At 38.2% G+C, this 19948-nt stretch overlaps 1 protein-coding gene across 1 annotated transcript in view; it reads right to left on the bottom strand.

Annotated features, from left to right (window-relative positions):
- Nucleotides 1-147: 147 nt before the first annotated feature.
- The window catches only part of TOGARAM1 (TOG array regulator of axonemal microtubules 1), a 41608-nt gene continuing 21807 nt past the window's right edge, over nucleotides 148-19948 (bottom strand). Inside the window, exons 9-23 of the mRNA XM_035327608.1 lie at nucleotides 18344-18505; nucleotides 16166-16255; nucleotides 15542-15711; nucleotides 13405-13567; nucleotides 12954-13088; nucleotides 12062-12215; nucleotides 11368-11473; nucleotides 10729-10964; nucleotides 7270-7428; nucleotides 6634-6760; nucleotides 6196-6314; nucleotides 4167-4356; nucleotides 2691-2910; nucleotides 2015-2101; nucleotides 148-452 (exon numbers count right to left, since the gene is read on the bottom strand). Coding sequence (XP_035183499.1) covers nucleotides 199-452; nucleotides 2015-2101; nucleotides 2691-2910; nucleotides 4167-4356; nucleotides 6196-6314; nucleotides 6634-6760; nucleotides 7270-7428; nucleotides 10729-10964; nucleotides 11368-11473; nucleotides 12062-12215; nucleotides 12954-13088; nucleotides 13405-13567; nucleotides 15542-15711; nucleotides 16166-16255; nucleotides 18344-18505 — 2372 coding nt within the window. The 3' untranslated portion in view covers nucleotides 148-198. The remainder of the gene's footprint in view (nucleotides 453-2014; nucleotides 2102-2690; nucleotides 2911-4166; nucleotides 4357-6195; nucleotides 6315-6633; nucleotides 6761-7269; nucleotides 7429-10728; nucleotides 10965-11367; nucleotides 11474-12061; nucleotides 12216-12953; nucleotides 13089-13404; nucleotides 13568-15541; nucleotides 15712-16165; nucleotides 16256-18343; nucleotides 18506-19948) is intronic.

The following is a 19948-nucleotide window of genomic DNA, read 5'->3' on the forward strand; positions in this document are numbered from 1 at the left end:
GCCAAATGGCGGCGCCCCCCCCCGCCCCCCCCCTCCCCCCCCCCCCCCCCCGGTCCCTGACGGGTGCCAGGCGCGGCGCTGGGGTCCGCCACGGGCCTTTATTGCCGCAGCGCCCCGAGGGTGCGTGGGGGCCCGCCCGCCCCGCGCGGGCAGCCCGGTGGGCTCCGCCTGTCCCATGTCACGGTCCGTCCCGGCGCCTCAGGCCGGCAGCTCCAGGACCTCCTCCAAGCTCCTCTTGACGTGCGGGGGCTGCGCCGCGGCGTGCGCCAGCAGGCTGGGCCCCATGTGCGCGAACAGGGCCCTGGACAGCTTGGCCGTGGCCGTCCGAATGCTGCCCCCGGCCCCCGGCGCGGGGCCGCCGCTGGTCGCCGCGCCCAGGAGGTGCCAGAGCACGGCCAAAACCTTCTGCTCCACGGCGTGGGGCTTCCGCGGGTACAGCTCCGCGACGAGATCTGCGCGACAGGAACAGCGCGTCAGGAACTGTTCGAACGTTGTTTTTAAAGCACAGCTCAGGAGCGATCCCCCTGCTCGGGGGGATGTTTAGAAGCACCGAGTGCCAAATCAGTATCCTCACAGAGCAACTGACACCGGAGTGCTACGCACAAAAACCTGTCCGTTTTCCAACAGGACCAGTGGCCCGTACTGGGCCGGCTTTCCCTACAAACACCTCTTCAGTCTTCTCTCAGAAATTCATAACAACAGTGCTGGTACTGTTGATAATTTTAATTCTCTACTAAAAATATAAAGGAAAAGAAACAAAGTGTTTGTTTGTTTAGGATTACCATAAGGACCTTTATTTCTCACAGTGCACTCCTGCAGCGTTTGATATTTTATTATTCTCCTCCATCTCAGAAATACCCAGTAGGTGTGTGAATTTAAAGAACAACGTAACCTTACACTAGAAATGTATGTGTATTTGGTGAAGGATTTTCTCTACTTGGACAATTACGTCATGAACTCACTATTTAATTGGCACATACTTCCCTTTGTGCTAGGATGTGGACTCTCCTGATATACATAATACAAGCTACTAAAAAAAATCCCAACAAGAGCTAAACTGTTTAAAGGTTAGGTGATTATGAATTTCTGAAAGTATGCATTTAGGATCATTTCAAGGAGACTGTCCACTATAATGCTTAGTTCAATTTTATTGCTATTACACATCAAACTACTCTCAAAGTAAGCCAAGTTCAGGTTTACCCCTCATGAAGAGAGGTTCACTTCTTGTTCACTTAAAATATCAAAGGAAAGTTCAACACTACTGCTAGTAATAATCCCCAATATTAAAATATGTATGTACATTCTAAAAAACTTGTCTTTGAACTTCTGACACCTGCTTAGGAAGCAGAGCATCACGAAGTGTGCCATCTTTGTGGTGCCTCTAGCTCAGCTTGCACCTTGTCTCCTTTATGACTGAACACCAAGAAGTACTACTAAGCCCCGGGGGCAATGAGAACAAAACCAACTATGAAAAGTAAAGAGGTACAGCAGTAACATTGTGGAGCTGGTAGGAGACAGCCTTGGGGAACAGAAAAAAGCAGTCATTCTTCCTGACACGAGTACAGGGGAGTGAGTGCTGAGAGAGGGAACAAGACTTGCAGCAAGTAAGCGAAGGAGGCCCTGGGCCCCTGGCTCTGTGCAGACACAAATGGTTGCCAGAGGGAGACATGAGGGGACCCAAGTGACAACACAGTACAACGCAAGCCACTCAGTTTCCAACAGAATGAAACTCACCACAAAACAACCCTTTTTCTCTTTGGTTCTGTTCTGCATTAAAGCTGTGATACGCTTAAGCTGTTTACAACAGTTCCGGGGGAGTATCTGAATATAATCTTTTGTTTTGGCAGTAGTAGCTTCAATTGGCATTAGAAGGGGGTGAAATTTGAAAACTGCTGCACTGTTAACCCTCCCAATCTACTGTGGCAGATATACAGCCACCACCATCCTACAATGAATTTGCATAATTAGGATGGTACACAAACAAACAGACATGCAGAGCAAAACTTCACCTTACCAGCAAGCTTTTCTGTGATGTCTTGTTTTGCTTTTCCATGCAGAAACTGGGCTTTTGTGCAGAATGGCTGGAGAAGCAAATAGTTGTCTAAATTCAAAGAACAAAACACATCATGAATTGGAAACAGAAAATTAAACACACTGAAAATGAATACAATATAGAAAAATGTAAATAAGAACTTTACTGGTGATGTATTAACTACAAAAATCAAAACAATGTATTTAAGGGGATAAAAGCCTAAAAGATACCCTTAACAAGCCCTAACTCCTCCCAGTCGGGTAAAATGTAGCACTTTCATTTACTGAAAATAATAACATCCTGCTCCACAGCCAAAACAGATGAAGACGGAAAATAGCTGTGGCATATACAAATCTCTAAGAGTCTAGTTCTTTGACCTGCTCAAGAGACTCAGCAGCCTGACACGCTTCTGGATGATGAGACATCTGCTATGCAAATGTAACAAAACCACCTATACACTTGAGACAAGCCCAGCTAGCTGCATTTCTCTACTGAAATATGAAGATGACTTGTGTGCTTTAAAATGTGTGAGAACAAAACCAATGATGCATTACACAATGTAACGATTCGATGAAAATTATTGGAAAGAACAGCTCTTTAAATTAAAAGCGTAATTAATGCAATTAAAACTCTTTAAAACTAAGAGGGAAGAAATTACCTAAGTGTTGACATAGAGCCTGAATAACATTTGTGGCAGCTGCATAAATCCCTGGATTTTTGGAGTTTAGGTTGTTGTCTACCATTGCAGGAACTAACATGTTGATCACCGGAGATAAGTTGTCTTTCAGCAATGGAATCATCTTGTACATTGTCTCCAGAGCAACCTGATTTACTTTACTGTTTGAGTCATGTAAGCGAGGCTTGAAAGCATCAAAGATCTGAAAAAGCATCCAAACAACATTCGTCTGAATTAATTCTGGAGGTGGATATTACGTTTCCTGCTTTTTTGTTACACTTCCATTGTCCATCTTAGCAAAAGATGGCTCTGATATGCAAATACTTGGGATTATTTTTTGAGCAAGTAAACCAACACTCGCTATTTTTATATTGTGTACGACTGAAGTGTATCCAACGTTATCTGCATTCAGTAATTTCTATACAACGTAAGAGGCATACCAACTATCTGTAGCTTTCAGTGTGACTGATATTTGTGCAAGCATTTTTACCAAGACATAGTTCTATTTAGCAAAAAGAATGTCCAGTAGTATCTTTGAAATATGTTTAATTTCTGTCTTATGTAGCACGCAGTGACAGTTATCATAATTATTATATAAACTCGATATTATAAACCCCAAGTGTTACTACAACGTGTGCAATAACATGCTAAAGTGTGTTTGGTTCTGTTTTTCCCTTTCAGAGGCATTAGGAATAGGTATCCTTCACGTGGAAGATCTAGTCTGAACTTCCTAAAATGTGTTCATACTGTGTCTGTCTTCTGTTAGTTCCTATATCAAGCTCACAGTTTTAAACTTCACCTCTCTTCAAATGGAATTTGATCTTAAAGATTTCAGTAACATTCACAGTTAGAATACTACAGAGTTTCACAGCAGTATTTCATAGATTCATAGAAAACAGCATTGTTAAGAGACAATCTTGTTTTCGCTTTCATTTCGTCTATCCTCAGTTTACAACTGCTGGACCTCACCGTAGTGTTTTTCTCCTAAAGAACCTCTTTAAAGACAGGCTCTTTTAAAGATACTTAGCTTAAACTGCTATATCACAGTAAAGACCCTTCCCCACCTTCTCCCAGATACACAAAGCAGACAGAACTTGCAACTGTCTGTGATACGGTTACAGTTTCTCCGATCTTGAGATCCTGCTCTCTTTATAACCTGCTCTAGTATTTTGATGTTTTCTCCGCAGAGGCACGAAAGACTGCGCACAATATTCAGGAAACGGATAGTGCACCTGCATCTGCGCTATCTCTAAGTGAACCTCTTCCACCTTCTTCTTCCTTTCACCTCCTTTACTACCTTTGTAGCTTACGTATCTCCTCTTTAAGCATCCCTGACCCATTCCTCAAGGTGATCCTGTTCATCAGACATTCTGATTGAAAGAGGAAACCATGATTTTTAGCAGAAAACAGTGACAGAACTTTAAAAGCCTCTGAAATTAACGGTTTTCGTACAGTTACCTTCACAATGTTTGCAACAACGAAGTCTTGATTGTTCTCTGTATCTGATAACAGCTGATTAATTCCATTTATTCGATCACGGAAGTCTTTTGCATTCAATAAACCTATAATATCTTTAACATACTCTTCACTTTCTATTGAATTACGAGGAGCTGTTTTTCTTGTAACTTCACGGGCTTCTGTAGTCTCTCTAAGGAAAAGGAACAAGTTGTTGAATAAACACATAAGCAAGTTGAAAGAGGAGTCTTTAATCTCAGACATTCTCTTTCCACCTAAGTGCAAATATCAAAAGTAAACAGAAAATCTTCTGATGAACAGGTTTCACTTTACACATATTTTTTGTTGTTGCTGTTGTCATTTCAAAAAAACATCTACTGGCAATTGTTGTTCCTGAAGTCTTAGCATACGTGCCACTCTAAATGCATATAAGCATATCACCCAAGAAATGCAGCAGCCCTGTGCTTCCTCATGTTTTTGTACAACAGCAGCAGGGTTTGACCTTTCCTTACACATCAACATGTCAAAAAATAAAAAAGTTAATACAGTTCGATTCTTCCTTCTCAAGTACTTCAAACACTGATCCCAGTCTGAGGGGCACTTAGGCAACGTGCTGTGCTGTGGTGGAAATTTAAGAACTCTTCACAGAGGATTTTGAGACACATTTTCTGTAGCACCTGATCTTATTAGACAGTCATGAAAAGGATTATGAAATCTGTGGAATCGCTTTCCTGCCCGAGTAAGCACCCATAGAGAACGTATCTTCAGTAGAAGTAGATGGCTGAAATTCAATGGAAGTGCAATGATGAGGTTTCGGATCTAAGCAGGAACAAATTACTTAACCAGTAATTGATGCTGGAGGAATTTCATCACTGTTGGAAGACAGAAGTTCTTCAGAAAGACTGTAATGTGGAAGAGAAGTACTGTTGTGTGTGCCTGAATAAATTAAGCAGGAGTTCAAATGTTTCAGAAGTTAAATGATGAAGAATTTAAAGTGTTGCATCTTGACCAAATGCACAGAAAATTTCTCCCATTCTGTTAAATGAGTTCTTCTAACTAAGGAAAGCTTGATGAATCCAATCTATGTGAATTTCAGCTAAGTATCCACAAGTATTCCCAAGCATCCATCTGTATTCACAGACCGGTCCAGGTAGATTCACTACCTCATTCTTAATTCCCTAAGAGAAGTCTTTGATGGAAAAAGAAGTAAGCATCCTTCTTGCATTTTCAAGTTCAAACCAATTAGCTCTGTGAGCAAGCCAGATGGCATCAATTCTTCTCCTACCGGTGTATCACAGGCCACTAAATGTACCCGAATTAAACAGCCTTTGGCAGAATGCAGCAAGCAGTACATCTAAGAAAATGGGACGTGCAGTTTTACATGCCAAAGCATAAATATACTATCAGGCCTGGAACTGATTAATATTTTGAATAGCGGATGGTGTGTGAAATAACTCTGTGACAGGTGCGCCTTCTTACACCTGGAGGCAGTTACAGACCCTATGAACTCCATATCCTCGAGTACAGAGTTTCTGGCCTGGTTTCATTTTTTCCATTTCTTTGTTCATTTCAATAGAAAACCTATCAGAAGACAAAACAGAAAGCAAAGGATGGAGAGAGTATGCTCTAAAATCTTCAGCATCTGCAGTTAGGATTTAACTAAATCCTTAGTTTCCAGGCAAGTGCACAGACAATTTTTACTGCAGCTGGTACTAGGCATGTTGTTTGTATAGAGTTTGGAAGGCAACATCCTGAGCCAATGGCGACACGGATCTACCATGAAATCCAAGTGTTTTCTGTATTGTGTGCATTTTCAGAGGCAGTCAGTAAACAAATTAGCTTCAAAATGCACAAAGCCATTTTAACATTAGCAATTATCCTATTTAAAATAGTTTATTGGGGCATTATTTTTTCCATTTTCTTCAGGAATGTTCAACCCCGTTGTGTATGTTTGTATACTCTCTTCTTGTTGTGAGACTGTTCTCCTGGAGGTCAGTTACTAACAGGATAAAACACTCGGAGAGATCATTACCTGTCAGTGATGTTGAGAGCATCTCTGGAAGTAGATGATGACCTTGAATGCCCAACACTACTAGTATGAGAACGTCTTCCTTTTGCTGAGGGTGTGTCTAATGGCATCTCCCCCAAACCCTGCACAAAGATGAAACCCTTTATTAATATTGCTGGTATATTCTGCAGCGCTGGAGACTCTTTAGAGGCAAGAGAAGCATGCAAAGTATAGTAGCAAAGTACAGTTGATCCAGTGTAAGGATTAATGATTCTACGATTCTATGATGAAAGGCATGCATAGGTCAGGTAACAAACACCACCGTGCTACGCTGCATTCACGTGGTTACCTGTCTTCCCCTGAATACACTCCTCCCATTCTCTGCAGGTTCAATGTCCATACTTAACAATCACTAGTACAGCTTTATGTTTCTCACCAGTTAAACAAGAGCTTTCCACATACCTTTTGACGTAGATTGCTAACAAATTCCTTAATGTAAGGCAAATCCTTGGCTGGCACATACTTTTCAAGTGTTTTATCAAAATCAGGATGATTCATCATACTGAAAAGCATCTTTCGACCGTAATACCTGCAGGGCAACAGACCATGACATATACATCTGCTAACACTGATTTGTTCTGTAAGTCTCTTGGACAATTAGACATATGCAATTTCAAAATACAGAAGCACAGGAAGATTGCTGTGTTTGTAACCAGACACCCCTTTTATCCTCCCACAGAGAAACTATGGTCAACAACCATTATCTGATCAACAACTGAGCAAATTAAAGAACAAGAACAGTCTCCTATTTCAGCATTGAAGTATCAGCTGTCTTTAAGCCCTGCCAGTCAGACAGCGTGGATCCTAGTGCTGGAATTCCCTGCATGGCCTATGTAGTGCATGGTGCCAGAACGAGTATGTCCTTTGATCCCTTCTTCCTACTGCCAAGATGGGCAGGGCTGCAGGAGGCATTCGGGTAATTCCCATCACGTATTATCTTAACAGCCATTCTCTGCCGCTGCTGAATGCCCCCCACTGAGCTATGCAGAAGTTTCAGCCACCTCAAGTGTGGTTATCTTAATTATTAACTGTACTAACCTTGTTTGCTGCGAACTATCCAGTGCAAACCTGGCTATTGCAGGGAAAATCCTATCAGTGACAACTTTGGTTCCAGCCAGCATCCACTCCGGTCCCATACGTTCTACAATATCCGACATGTGCTGGGCTGTGCATCTCCTCACCGCCGCATGCAGATGGCTAAAGAGAACACAACTGCTTAGTAAAAACTCCTCACGGTAGTTCAGTAACAGTATTTATGTGCTCTGCCAAATATGGTCTACAAGTATTCTTTTTTATTCTGTAGCATAATCTACGACTAGTGGAATACTGCAGAATACTGCAGCCTTTGAATTAATAAACTGGTAATTTTCTTCTTTTAGAATATATTTCCTAATTTTCTTAAAAATAATTGTGAAATACTCTAGAAAGCTCACCACAAGTTCTTTCCATCAACTTTACCAAAAACAAATCCCTGTGCTCAGAAACAAACCCCATATCTTTTATGTCAATTTAGAATTAAATAAAGCAGTATTCTACTGACTTCAACAAATCTTGCAGAAGTCTGTTGAATTAAGTCATTAAATAACTATGTTGATGAAAATCAGAGAAGGCCTGGAACTAATTTTCAAACCCACTCAGCAAACTAATGGTGTCTATAAGTTCTGCAGTACCTGCTGATCCCACATGTTTTCAGAGCATGCACTTCTGCAGATCCAGAGTTTTCCGATTTTATTTTCATGTTTGGATTTTAGGGGCAGTTTTACTGCACAATAAATGAGGCATCCATATGGCTCATCATTCAAAAGGAAAAACAAGCTTAAGGGAGGGAGCTAAGGAAAAGAACTGACTTGGTAAGCCACCCTAGTGCCTCCCCAGCTTTTCAGATTAACATGAACACCCGGCATTCTTCCCGAATGGCTGTGTTCTGTTTTAGCAAGATTTTATTTTTCTGTGGTTCCGTAGATTATCATGGCCTCATTACACGTAAAGATATCTCTAGATTAAGTTGCACAAAGTAGCTTCAATTTGCACAAAGACTAACTGGGTCTATTAAAACCGCAAAATGTGGCAACTTAGAATTCAGCTGAGGCTGCAAGAGCTCCCCAGTTGCTTGGCAGCTAGCATGCTAAGCTCTGTGCTAGGCTCTGAGCTCTACTGAGCTACCTGGTTTCAGACTAGCTCTGGCTGGAGTTCAGTACCTGCTGTTCTGTCTGTGTGGCAGCCACAGGTCTCATGAGCTTGGGAGAAGGGAACAGTAACAGACTACCTCCTACTGTGTGTACTGGCAGGAAAACAAGAACTATGACGTTTAAAGACTTCACTGAACAAAACCATGTAAGTCCCCCTTCCCCACAAGTGCCTGCTGCTCATGCAAAATAGGAAATTTTGTTGTATGCATATCAGACCCTGAATTAAGCATAATTTATACATATGAGAAACATGATGTTAAAAATTCTTGTCCTGGAACCATGATCATGAGTCAAGAATCTATTCCTTGAGGTGAGTTTACAGCAGTCGTCCAGTATCTTTAGCACAGTATCTCATAAAAGCAAACAAAAATGTTTTTAATTATTCTTGTTGGTAATAACAAAACGACTTTGTAGGTGATGAAGACTCAGTATATAGATCTACTCAGGGTCGCAAGCATAATACTTATGATCACAGTAGGTTTGAAATGTATTTAGGAGAAAACATGTAAATTTTAAAAGGTCTGACGGACCATAAAAAACAGGTAATGCATACCTGTTAACCTGAATGCTGAAGCTGTAGTGAATACAAGAAAAGTGTAAGATAAATTTAGAACTTATATCTTTTCTGTAATTATGCAGTTGTATCAACCACAACCTGTCCACTGAGTCCTGAGGACAGGTATCATTTTTCTCCCAAATTTCCACTTTGCAAGGTAATTGTCATATTCATTGCTCCAGCCTCGAGAGATGATAGCTCCACCTATGCCACGTGAGCTTTGTTGCTGATATGGCCAGAGTTTCCTGAAGCCAGTATTAGAGAATTTGTAACTCACAGTGCTATTTAGGCCATCCACTGATGTGTCATGCATTAAAAACACACTGTACTCCATGATTCAGTCACTGTTTTCACCGAAGGCTTCTTAGCTGTGAAGAAATTAATCCCTGCTTCAAATGCTATACTCAGACTCAGAGTTCAGATCATTCTGATGCCTTACGTATCTGAAAATGTATCTGAGTACACAAAGTGGAGGGTTCAAATTTTTATAGCTCTCCTAAGGATAGCCAGTGTGTTTGAATCTGCCACTGAAAATACGGAGATCAGATTTCACCAGTTATGATCATGAGTATTGCTTTGCCAAGCATTTATGAAAAAGTGATGGGAGTACCTAAACAGGTAATGGCTGGACTATTTCATTTGGCTTCTGAGATAAAGCAATGTACAATTACTGTCTGCTGCTCTTAAATTCCCAGAAATGACTACATGCAGGCACATTTCTTAAATAATTTAAATCTCAAGGCTGATATTTGCCTTTCAGTTTAAAGTTCACATAACTGAGGTATGGTTTTCATTGGCTTTCAGGAGACAGAATCAATACATTCCAGAACAACCAGCTTCCCAGGAAACAAACTGTTTTGGATGGCAGTTCTGAATTCAGACTCACTCTCAAGATTTCTAGCAACGCAGTAAACCTAAGGATTGATTTATAATGCAGAATCTAAAATATTTAATGGAAAGGATAGGTTACAAGAAATTCTTACCTAAGTGATGACAGATACAAAGGAGATTAAATACAAGTAGGTATACAGCTAGTATACTGAAATGCCTCATGGCTTAAGTATTTCTATTACAAGCAATAAGGATATAAAAAGAACAAAGCAACATACTTAACAGGTACAGTGAAAGACAAGAATTTAGCTTCTGACATAGCATGAAGTAAGCTAGAGGTTAGAATCAAACCATGAAACCGGAATGGAAGCTTGTCATGTTTGAAGCAGACAAGAAAACAAATGGTCACCGCCACTGCAAAGGAAATTGAGATGCAGACAAAAAGGACTATTAACCAGCTAAGTCTAGAGAAGAACATGAAATCAGCCAAGATGGTTGCAGCTCGAAAATTTTAAGCTGTAGATCAGGTTTCTAAAGAAAAAGTAGTGCTGAAGGACTGAAGAAGACAGGCATTTGATCGCAGAACAAACGGCAAATGAGAATGCCAGGTGAGCTTTATTAGAGAAAGACAAATAGCAGTTTCTTAAGAATATTATATTAACATTGAATAAAATTACTGAAGACTTGCAAAACCGCTGGAAAACATACCAAGCTCCAAAACTGACAGCCAACTTTTTAGTTCATGTAGAGAAACAAACATGGGGATTACATTTTACTTTTATGCTAACAAAGATTGTCCTGGGCAGAAGCTTTGCACAGCTGACTTATATTTTCTGTTATATTTGGATGTTTTAATGACTATAATTGATATATTTAATCTATTCACAAGTTATTTCTTTATAAAGTCTTTGTAAGAATTACCTTTGCCCTCCATTTATAAGAGAACAAAGTGCACGTGCTGGAGTCACATTATTAACCATAGCCTTCAGTGCTTTGTCTACCTCTTCCCTTATAAATGTGTTGGATTCACCAGCTTTGTGCAAAAGGACTTTTACTGTATTATCTAGTTCTTGATCCATGCTCTTTTTCAGGTGGGTGAACAAATCCCCTAAACAGACCACAGCAGCTCGAGAAACACCTGAGCGTAAATTCTTGACCTGCACACAGGAAAAACCCAAACAAACAATGAATAATGTTTATAAAATATATTTACAAAAAAAGTAAAGCTTAATGTTTCCCTTTCTAAGTATTAAATAACTTTATAAGCAACTGAGAAATACATTTCTAATGTGATTTACAATGTGCAAGAATAAAAATACACACACAAATATTTGAAAATTACGATGTAAATTTTTTCAGTCGCTTAGCAAATCAAATAAACTGTTGGAATCTGAAGTATGAGAGCTGCTTTGCCAAACTACCAAGTCGTCCCTTTGAGACTGTCCAACAGAGGAAAACTAATCACAGATTAACATACCATTTCACTTTAGTGTATCTCAGAGCTATAAAATACATATAAACACATAGAGCCAGTGAAACGTTCTGCTAGTAAAATTTAACCTCTTGAGCCACAGCCAGGCTTGTTTCATGTAGCTTTACAGTCAGAATAGCTGCATGGTAGGCAGACAAACATCTAACAAAGTTCAGACCTTCAATCTTCTTCTCCCTATGTAAAGAAAACATTTAAAATCAAAACACTTGCAAATTTCTCATTAAAACAATCAAACAAACAAAACAACAACAACAAACAGAATTCTAAGGAACCAAATAGCAAACAAATGAGATTGCAAAATAAAGCAATAACGTAACATGGGAAATTCTTTCCAAGTCATTCTACATTTTAATGTATTTGTAGGACTATTTTAAGATAATATTCTCTAAATTCTTCCCTTTAATTCTGCCCACAGCCTGCAGAACGGCAGTTAAAGGATTACTTTCCTTCCCAGAGTAAAAAAGGCAATGGCATTGTTACCCCATTCTGTCTGTTAGAGAAGTAGTGAAGCCTTATATTTCACAGGAAATGACAAGAAGCTGTTCCAGAAGTTTCTGAAAGCTTGGATATTAGGCCTCAATTTATAGCATTGACAGCTTAATTTAGATTTGGACTAAAAAAACACATTCTTTTCTCTTATATCACTTGCAACCCTTCTTCATTTTTGATGTTATCTTCATTTTGCTATATTTTTAAAAGTACAATAGGAAAATAAATGCCGCACACGTTATGTTCAGGTTGTAGATAGATGTTTGTACTTACCAGTCATCATCAGCTAAAAGTACCAGGGCTTCTGTCAGTGCCGCTTCTGGTTTGGAAAAGGGCTGCAGTTCTGATGGATCCATTATTTCTGGACTATGAGTGACTGATGGGGTCCGGTCTTTATAGCGTCCTCGCGGCCCAAGAGAAATTTCATCTGCAAAGTCACAAAACATATAAAATAATTAGTATAATCTCAAGAAAACAATCCATTCAAAGGAAGGAAGTAAAAAAAAAAAAGGTTTGAGGTATATTTAGATTGCTGCTACCAGTGACCAGGCTTTCAGACAGACAGTTTTCCCAGTTACATCCTCCATCATCCAGTACGTATGAATATTTTTTTTTTACAACTACCACTTTACAATGTAATAAACACAAATGTAGTAGTGATTTTTTTAATGTAAAAACAGATGCACAACTTGCTAAAGCACAGCACAGTAAGGCACAGTACAGTAAAACTTTAAGAGCCACTTGAGAAATTCTGAAGAATTTTCTGACCATCATCAGTGTAAATGTCTATTCTGAAAAGATTTCTACAGCATTATTTTAAAGGCATTTGAGTGACAAAGTGTACCCAGAAAGGCTTTTCTGGGAGAGAGAAGGAGTTGGAAGAGAATAAATTTGTCTTTAATAGATCACATCATTTAAGTTTCTAAGCAAATAAAAAACCCTCTCGTGTTGCAAACAGCTTCCTAACAGATTTTAGATGAAAAATGTTTCAAGGGGGCAGTGATGAATTCAGATCCTCTTCACATCTACCCCCACAGCAGTAATTTTCCAGATCATCTCAGGAGAATCGATCGTACCTGTTAAACCTGATTATATTTTGGAACCGTCCTACTCTGCATATCCAAATATTTTAAGTCTTTACATTTAATTTAATGTAACAGCTTACCAGAATCTAGAAAGGCTGAACATCTGGTTTTCTTCAAACTGGCTGTTCTTTTTAATGAAGGATTCAAGGCAACATTTTCTAATGACAACGATACATTTCTTGATGATGCTAGTATATCCCCACAGAGATTTAACTCTAAAAAATAAAGGGAAATGTCCAAATCACAACAACAAATCAGAAAATAGGAAAATAACCCGTGTTTTCAATCCAAGTTTGTTTTTTTAAAATTTTTATTAATTACAGCGCTTCAAATGTTTCCTGCAAGTACTTTACTCTCCACCATTTGTATTATAATGCAAATGACTAAAAATAAACTGCTGTGTAAAATTAATTATAGCAATACCGTATAACACAGTAAATAGTCATAATTTTTACTAATTATCATAGAATTTCAATTTCAACTTCAGCAGCATTTAATAGCATTTTATTTAAGACAAAAACTAATGCTCACTTTCTGTTTTCTCTGGTTCATTTAGTTTAAGTCTTTCCCAAGGTTTTTCTTCATTTTCTTCAAGGTCTTTGACTTCCTGATATTCTTTGTGATTTTGTTCTTTTCCTTCTTTTTTCTTCTGCCGCATCTTATCCTGGGCAGATTTTGACAAGGCCACTTTTATCTGCAGAAAATAATGCACCCATGATGATATGCAATATAATACAATGCATAAACCACCTAACAGCTTATTACCCAGTTCTTGGTATTGTCTAAGGTAAGCATGGACAACTTCTATTTTTGCCATCATTTTACAGAGTCAAAGAAAATTGTTCACATGACTACTAAATTCAGTCCTGAATAGAGCTGAACATGCTTTCTGCATGATAAGTAGTCCTATTGGCAAAGACAAGCAACATTCTTTTTTCTCTAAAACATCTGAATAGTTAGAGAATTAAGGTCTACAAGAGAAGGTCTTCCATTTCTCTGGCAGCCTTGTGTAGTTTTCTAAAAATTTAAGTAACAAATACACAGTCTGGGCTAACTCACATTTAAGCACGTTTTAAAGCAATAGTCTTTAGCAGTGCTACCTGATCCTTTTCTCTTGTATGTTAAAGATGCCCATAGTTTCTCATTAAATCTTAATAATGTTTAACACATTTGAATTCGATCTCTCCAAATATTCCTATATTTAGTTGCAAATAGAAAATGTAAGCATTTTATCATTAACTTAAAGCTTTAGTCACGTTAAAATGTTATTTTAAGTACTTTCAGATAGATTGTCACTTCATTTTTTAAATTTATGTCACTACTTCATTAGACAGATCTTGTTCTATTTTGTAACAAATGAAACCGTACTATAGGACAGATACCCCAGACACTATGTTTTAAAAGATCTATTAATGGAGCTAGATAAACACTACAAACATTCACCCAGAAAACAAGACATGATCAAACCCAGCCAGGTCCTCCTCCTCCATTTCTATGTGCTCTGGGAGTGAGAGAAGAGGACATTTTCCATCTCCACTCAGTCCTGCAGCCCTTCTCCCAGAGATTTCAAGTTAGGTAGTAACCTTCTGACACGGCAGTTTGCCACTATAAAATATCCGAGTTGAACCAAAAGAAAAAGGAGGGAGAAGCACATTGGTGGCTACAGCCTCGCTTCACACACGTGGGGAGCCTTAGTGCCTAAGTGCTCTAACATCGATTTAGCTCAGACCGTCAGCCTACAGAATTAGGCACAAAGTGATTTTTTTTTCAGTCATTGCATCCGCAGTGGATACAGAGGTACCTACACAAAGAAGAACAGCTTCCATAACAGAGACAAAAGATTTTAAGGTCTAATTGTTAATCATTCATCCAGAATATCAAAACCAGTTAAGTGCCCTGCTCCAATCCCTTTAAAATGGGCCTTGAGCTATTACCAAGCTGCTAGAAAATACAGTGTTTAAAGAGATCCTCTTTAAAAAAAATCTAAAATATCACTGAATTACAGAAACACTTCATGCAGTTCACTTCATTTGGTATCAACAGTATTGGTAGTTGGTGTCATTTGTGGTGTCATTTTGCCTGTTTGAGATGTGAACACAAGCTCCCTAGTGACTATGCCAGCCAAGAAGATGGAATTTATTTCCTATGGCGTTACCAATCAACAAATGACATCACACTGCTGTCTCATTTAAACTGCACGGACATGCTGCAAGAAGTCACATTACAGTTTTTATTTAAAATTCGATAGGAAAATGAACGACAAGAAACGTTTTAGGTTTAATACAACATTCTGCAAATGTCAGAAAAAAGCAAGGGTGCTTTCATTACTGTTTGCAAAAGGGTTAAATAAGCAGTCAGCAAAAATTTGCACACAGTCAACGAGATGTTCATGTGTTCTCACTGTTAATCCAGATTTAGGCTTCACCATACAATAGAACTCAATCAGTAACAGGATAAAAGGATTTAGGCTGGACTAGATGATCTTAGATGTCTTTTCCAACCCGACAGATTCTATGATTTGTATTCTGCTGCACGTCACCTGAGCTATAAATTAATACATTTTAATTGAACTCATTTACCATACCATAGAGACTGCAAAATCATATTCACCTGCATTCATACATATTAAAAGAGGAAGCGAGACGGTAAAATAATCCTGAAATCTTACCTCTTTTTCATTTTCAGCATGGAAATGAGAAACATTGTTATGCTGGATGCTTCTCCTACAGACCCCTGAGGATGGCTCGGTATCCTGTTGGACAGATCGGTCGTCTCCATTCTGTGCACATGTTACGGACTGGCTATGTGTTTGAGCAGAAGGAGGACTTCCAAAAACACCTGAAAAGCATACTGTGTTGTGCCCTTACCAAAGTAATTATTGTATTCATCCTAACTGAGCAAAAACTAAAGCAAAACAAAATTAATTCCATTAAATAAAAGCATTGCTGCTGTCCTATTAGTGCCAATTTCCCCCCAAAGGTAATCTTTCCTTATTCTCCCAAGTAGGATGGATGCACGTACATGAGTGCACACTAGGCTACAAGCAAAAACTAACCTTCACAATCTGCTTCCGTTCTTTCTTGTTGGAATGGAATTGCATAACCCAGGAAGTGCAAACCTTTCAAGCATAATTCTTTTACTTCCATTTAAACTGAAGACAGTTACCAATCTAAAATGTTTTAGGGAATCTATTTCTATTTTTCCTTCTTCAGAAAGTACATTTTCCCTCATTTTAAAAATATGAGATACGGGTGCTAAGTTAGTTTTTTTTCTTACCACCGATTTTACCAACCTTTACCAACGACTATGACTGCATCTTCAGACAAGACACTTGGCGAAATGAAATCCAGGTTGTTCATCTGTTGAAAACCAGATGTTGACCCTGCAAAAAATAAAAAAAAGAAAAAAAAAATCACCCACTGTACATCAGGTAGTTCACCCTTCGGTACATGTTTCATTCTTCTAAAATGTCATCATTCACTGCTACCTGAATTTATCATTTTTATGAATCAGTTTATTTTAAAGTTACTTAAGTTAACAGGATTCACTAAACATCAGTATCCTCAAAATCTTGAAAAGCATATAATAAAAAAGTTTTCTGCCAAAAGACAGTGAAGATAACCTAAAAGGAGGTTAAATCCTTTAAATCAACTGGTTCCACTGGGGAAAACAAACAAACAAAGTTTGAACTCGCTTATTGCTTATTGGAAGCATAGAACTGTTTCTTCATTAATTCAGCCCAACTTAATCAAAACAAAATTTGCTAGAATATTTTTTCTAAGCAGCACTTAATGTTGTTTCCCATATAACTATCACTTCCTCAGATTCTTCACTGAAGTGGATGAGATATAATATATATATATTTATTGGCTACACTAATTGCAAATAAGAAGTGATGACTTGTGACAAAGATCACCATTTGTTTTTGCTATTTGACCTGAATAATCTGAAATTTCTAAACAGAAAAGATGGTTTAGGAAAGCCTGACTGCATTCTAGAAAGTGCATAAATGAAATGACTGGGCCACTGAAAAATCTCAGCTGTTAAAGTGACAGCCCTATGCTTACATCTACAGCTGCTGTTACATCTCTAACCGTTGTAAGCACCAGGCACACAGAACCTGAAATAGCCCTCTACCAGGCAAGCGTGCAGCTCAAGCATTTGGGACTCCTGAAAGGTCTGTTACACTTTCTGCCCTCATCTCAATCTTTAATTTGCCAAAAGTGATTTCAGGCAAGATTAGGACGGGTGCCTCTTTACCTGACAAATGATCTGATTCTGTGGTTTTGGTTTTAGAGCTCTCCTTTTTATGCTTTATGAGAAATAACATCAAGTGAAAAGGTTTCTCTTGAATGTGTTATTTTGTCCTCACACAAAGACTATCATTGGCATCTGAATGTTCCAAATTTTGAAAACTGTCAAAATTGGTCTTTTGGGGGTTTTCTTGAATACAATCTCGAGACTTCATAAGCTATTTTCTCTTAGACGATAACTAAAAGTGCATCAAATGCTGAATCCTCTTTTGAACCCACCCACATTTCAGGACCTTCTGTCCTAAACTCAGGCTTCAGCCTGAAAAATTTATGAATTTTCTTTTCACAGTTGTCAAAGGTTAAGCAGGTAATGACAAGAAAAAATGAAGGGGGGTGGTTTAACAAATCTGATTATATAGTCTACTTGGACTGCTCAGCTTTAAATGTTTCACATAAAGTAGCACTCTGCCATTTCTATAAAACCTATAAAACCTTGAGAACAGACAAATCTATCTATATTTAATGTTGAAACGAGATGGAGAAAACAAAAGTTCTTATAGGGACAAATACTTCATTATTCAGTGTCTAGTGATATGTAGATAATTGACAGTTAATTTTTTATTTGCCACAAAAACATAATTACCTGACGTCTGTTTTAGCCACTGGGAGATCTGAACAAGAGGGAGCAAAACAATGTGCTCCTAAAGCTTCCACATTTTAGTTTTAATGGTCAAAAATAATAATAAAAAAGAAAGAACAAAACCTCTATTCTAACAAGTTTATATTTGCAAAATACATCTAATAGCTCTAGTATGTTCTGACTATTGAAATGACACAGTTAAATGTGAAATATAAAGTATATTGACTTAAGTTCCTTAATTTTATCAATGTACAACAGAGTAACTTAAAAACACAAACTTTTAAAGCTCTTTGTGTATTAATATTGAAATAATATCTTGGCCCTTTTTTCATGGTTTGTACTATCTCTCCATTTTTAGTTTTAACTTGCATTCCGATTTTAATTAATGACCAGAAAAAAACCACCAAAATCATTAGAGTAAGTATAAAAACTAGAGTATAGAAAAACACATTAAACACCTTGAAATGCATTTTCTATAAAAGCTGTTCTTTTAAAAAGCTACACATAGCCTCTTTTTTTTTTTTTTTTTGCCAAAAACAAGAGCTCTGATGAACAGTAACAGAGCAAACTCACAAACCTTTTGAATGCTTAAAATTTCTTTGTTGTTCCATATTTTGACTTTTAAAAATAGTTCGTGACGCTTCTTTTTGCTTCTTGTCCTCATAATCTCCACATCCATTGCCACAGTTCAGACGTTGGCCAACTATGCTAACGTTAGAAGTCCCTTTGTCATCCAGTGCTAGCCATGGAAAAGGAAAAAAATCGAGGATTAAAAAAAGAAGGCAACTTGAAGTATACTTCTGGTTTACTACAGGATTCTCAGAAAGTTACATTTTCAGAGACTCTCAGACTTTTTTAATGCATACAGTATGAGCATTTTGACAACAATGCTTAGGCTCTGTTCAGCTTTTACATGCAAAGTTTTTCAGTTGGAGATAAACCCAAGTTTCAAACCAAACTCAAATACTGAAAAATTGTTTTCGTTTAAAGTCTTTAAAACATGAACAATGAATACTAATTACTTCATTACTGAAAACAAAACTAAGTCTTAAGTGAAATAAAATACTAACTAAAAGCACAATAAATCTTTCCATTTACATACGCTAAAAGTCATGAAACACATTTTTATGTTACAACCTTTATCAATCAAAACTGAGCATTCAGTGCATGACTGATGGAACTCGGTAATCCCAGCAACTGGAGTGCTCCAGGCTCCTTCCTCAGCGAGGAACAGCCATTGTGCAGTTCTGCTCTCTAAGGCCAGACTCGCTGTGGCTGGCATGGAGACACTGAGGCATTTTCCTGCTTAAGCCCATCTGTCTTGAAGTCTTAACCTGGTGGCTGTCAGTGTCAACCTGACTGTGCCCACGCGAGATCAAGAGCCCTACTGAAATCCTTAAAAGGTTTCCTCTGTTCCCTTCTTCAGCTAAGAACTTGGATTGGAACAGACTGCTACGTTCTGCTAGGGGATGGAAACCAAAGGGCATGTTATGTTGTGGGATCCTTGGCAGTAAATATATAAAATATATGTCTTACATGGGCCAGACAAATCACTCTCTGTAGAAGGATCCCTCCCTCCCCTCTCATGACCAAGGAATATTTACGCTAGAAGGCAAAACAAATGTCTGCATTTCAGAGCCCTTCAGTTAGGCAAGATGAACCCCAGCTACAGGCACAAATAATCAGACAAAGACAGGGTGGGAATTAAGTGGAAAAAGGGTAAACATTATATGGTGATATGGAAACAGTTCCACGGGTACATGGAAGTCTTTACACTCCTTTCAACACTAAGTGCATAACAGGTATTGTACAGATACTGCATTTCAGGAAAGAGCTAGATCTGTTGAAAACAGCTTAGCTGACAGCAGTTAAGAAGTCCAGAAAATTCAAACTAAGAAGGAAAGCTAGAAAAAAATGGGAGTTAATCTAGAGAACAGAAAACAAAAGGGAGGAATAAAAAAATGAATAATCTTCTGATACATAAAAGGTAGTTGCTTGAATCAAGAAAATACTCCAATTCTTTGAATTAAAATCAAAAATAAAGAGATTAAATTACAGCAAGGTAGATTTAGGTTCAATATTAGGGAAAAAAAAAAAAAACAAAAAAAAAAAACACAAATCTTTCATCTGAAGAGAACAGTTAAATGCCAACCTGATTTTTAGAAATTCTCCAAGTTCCAGT

Source organism: Oxyura jamaicensis, chromosome 5 (genome assembly GCF_011077185.1).
Source record: "Oxyura jamaicensis isolate SHBP4307 breed ruddy duck chromosome 5, BPBGC_Ojam_1.0, whole genome shotgun sequence".
NCBI lineage: Eukaryota > Metazoa > Chordata > Aves > Anseriformes > Anatidae > Oxyura > Oxyura jamaicensis.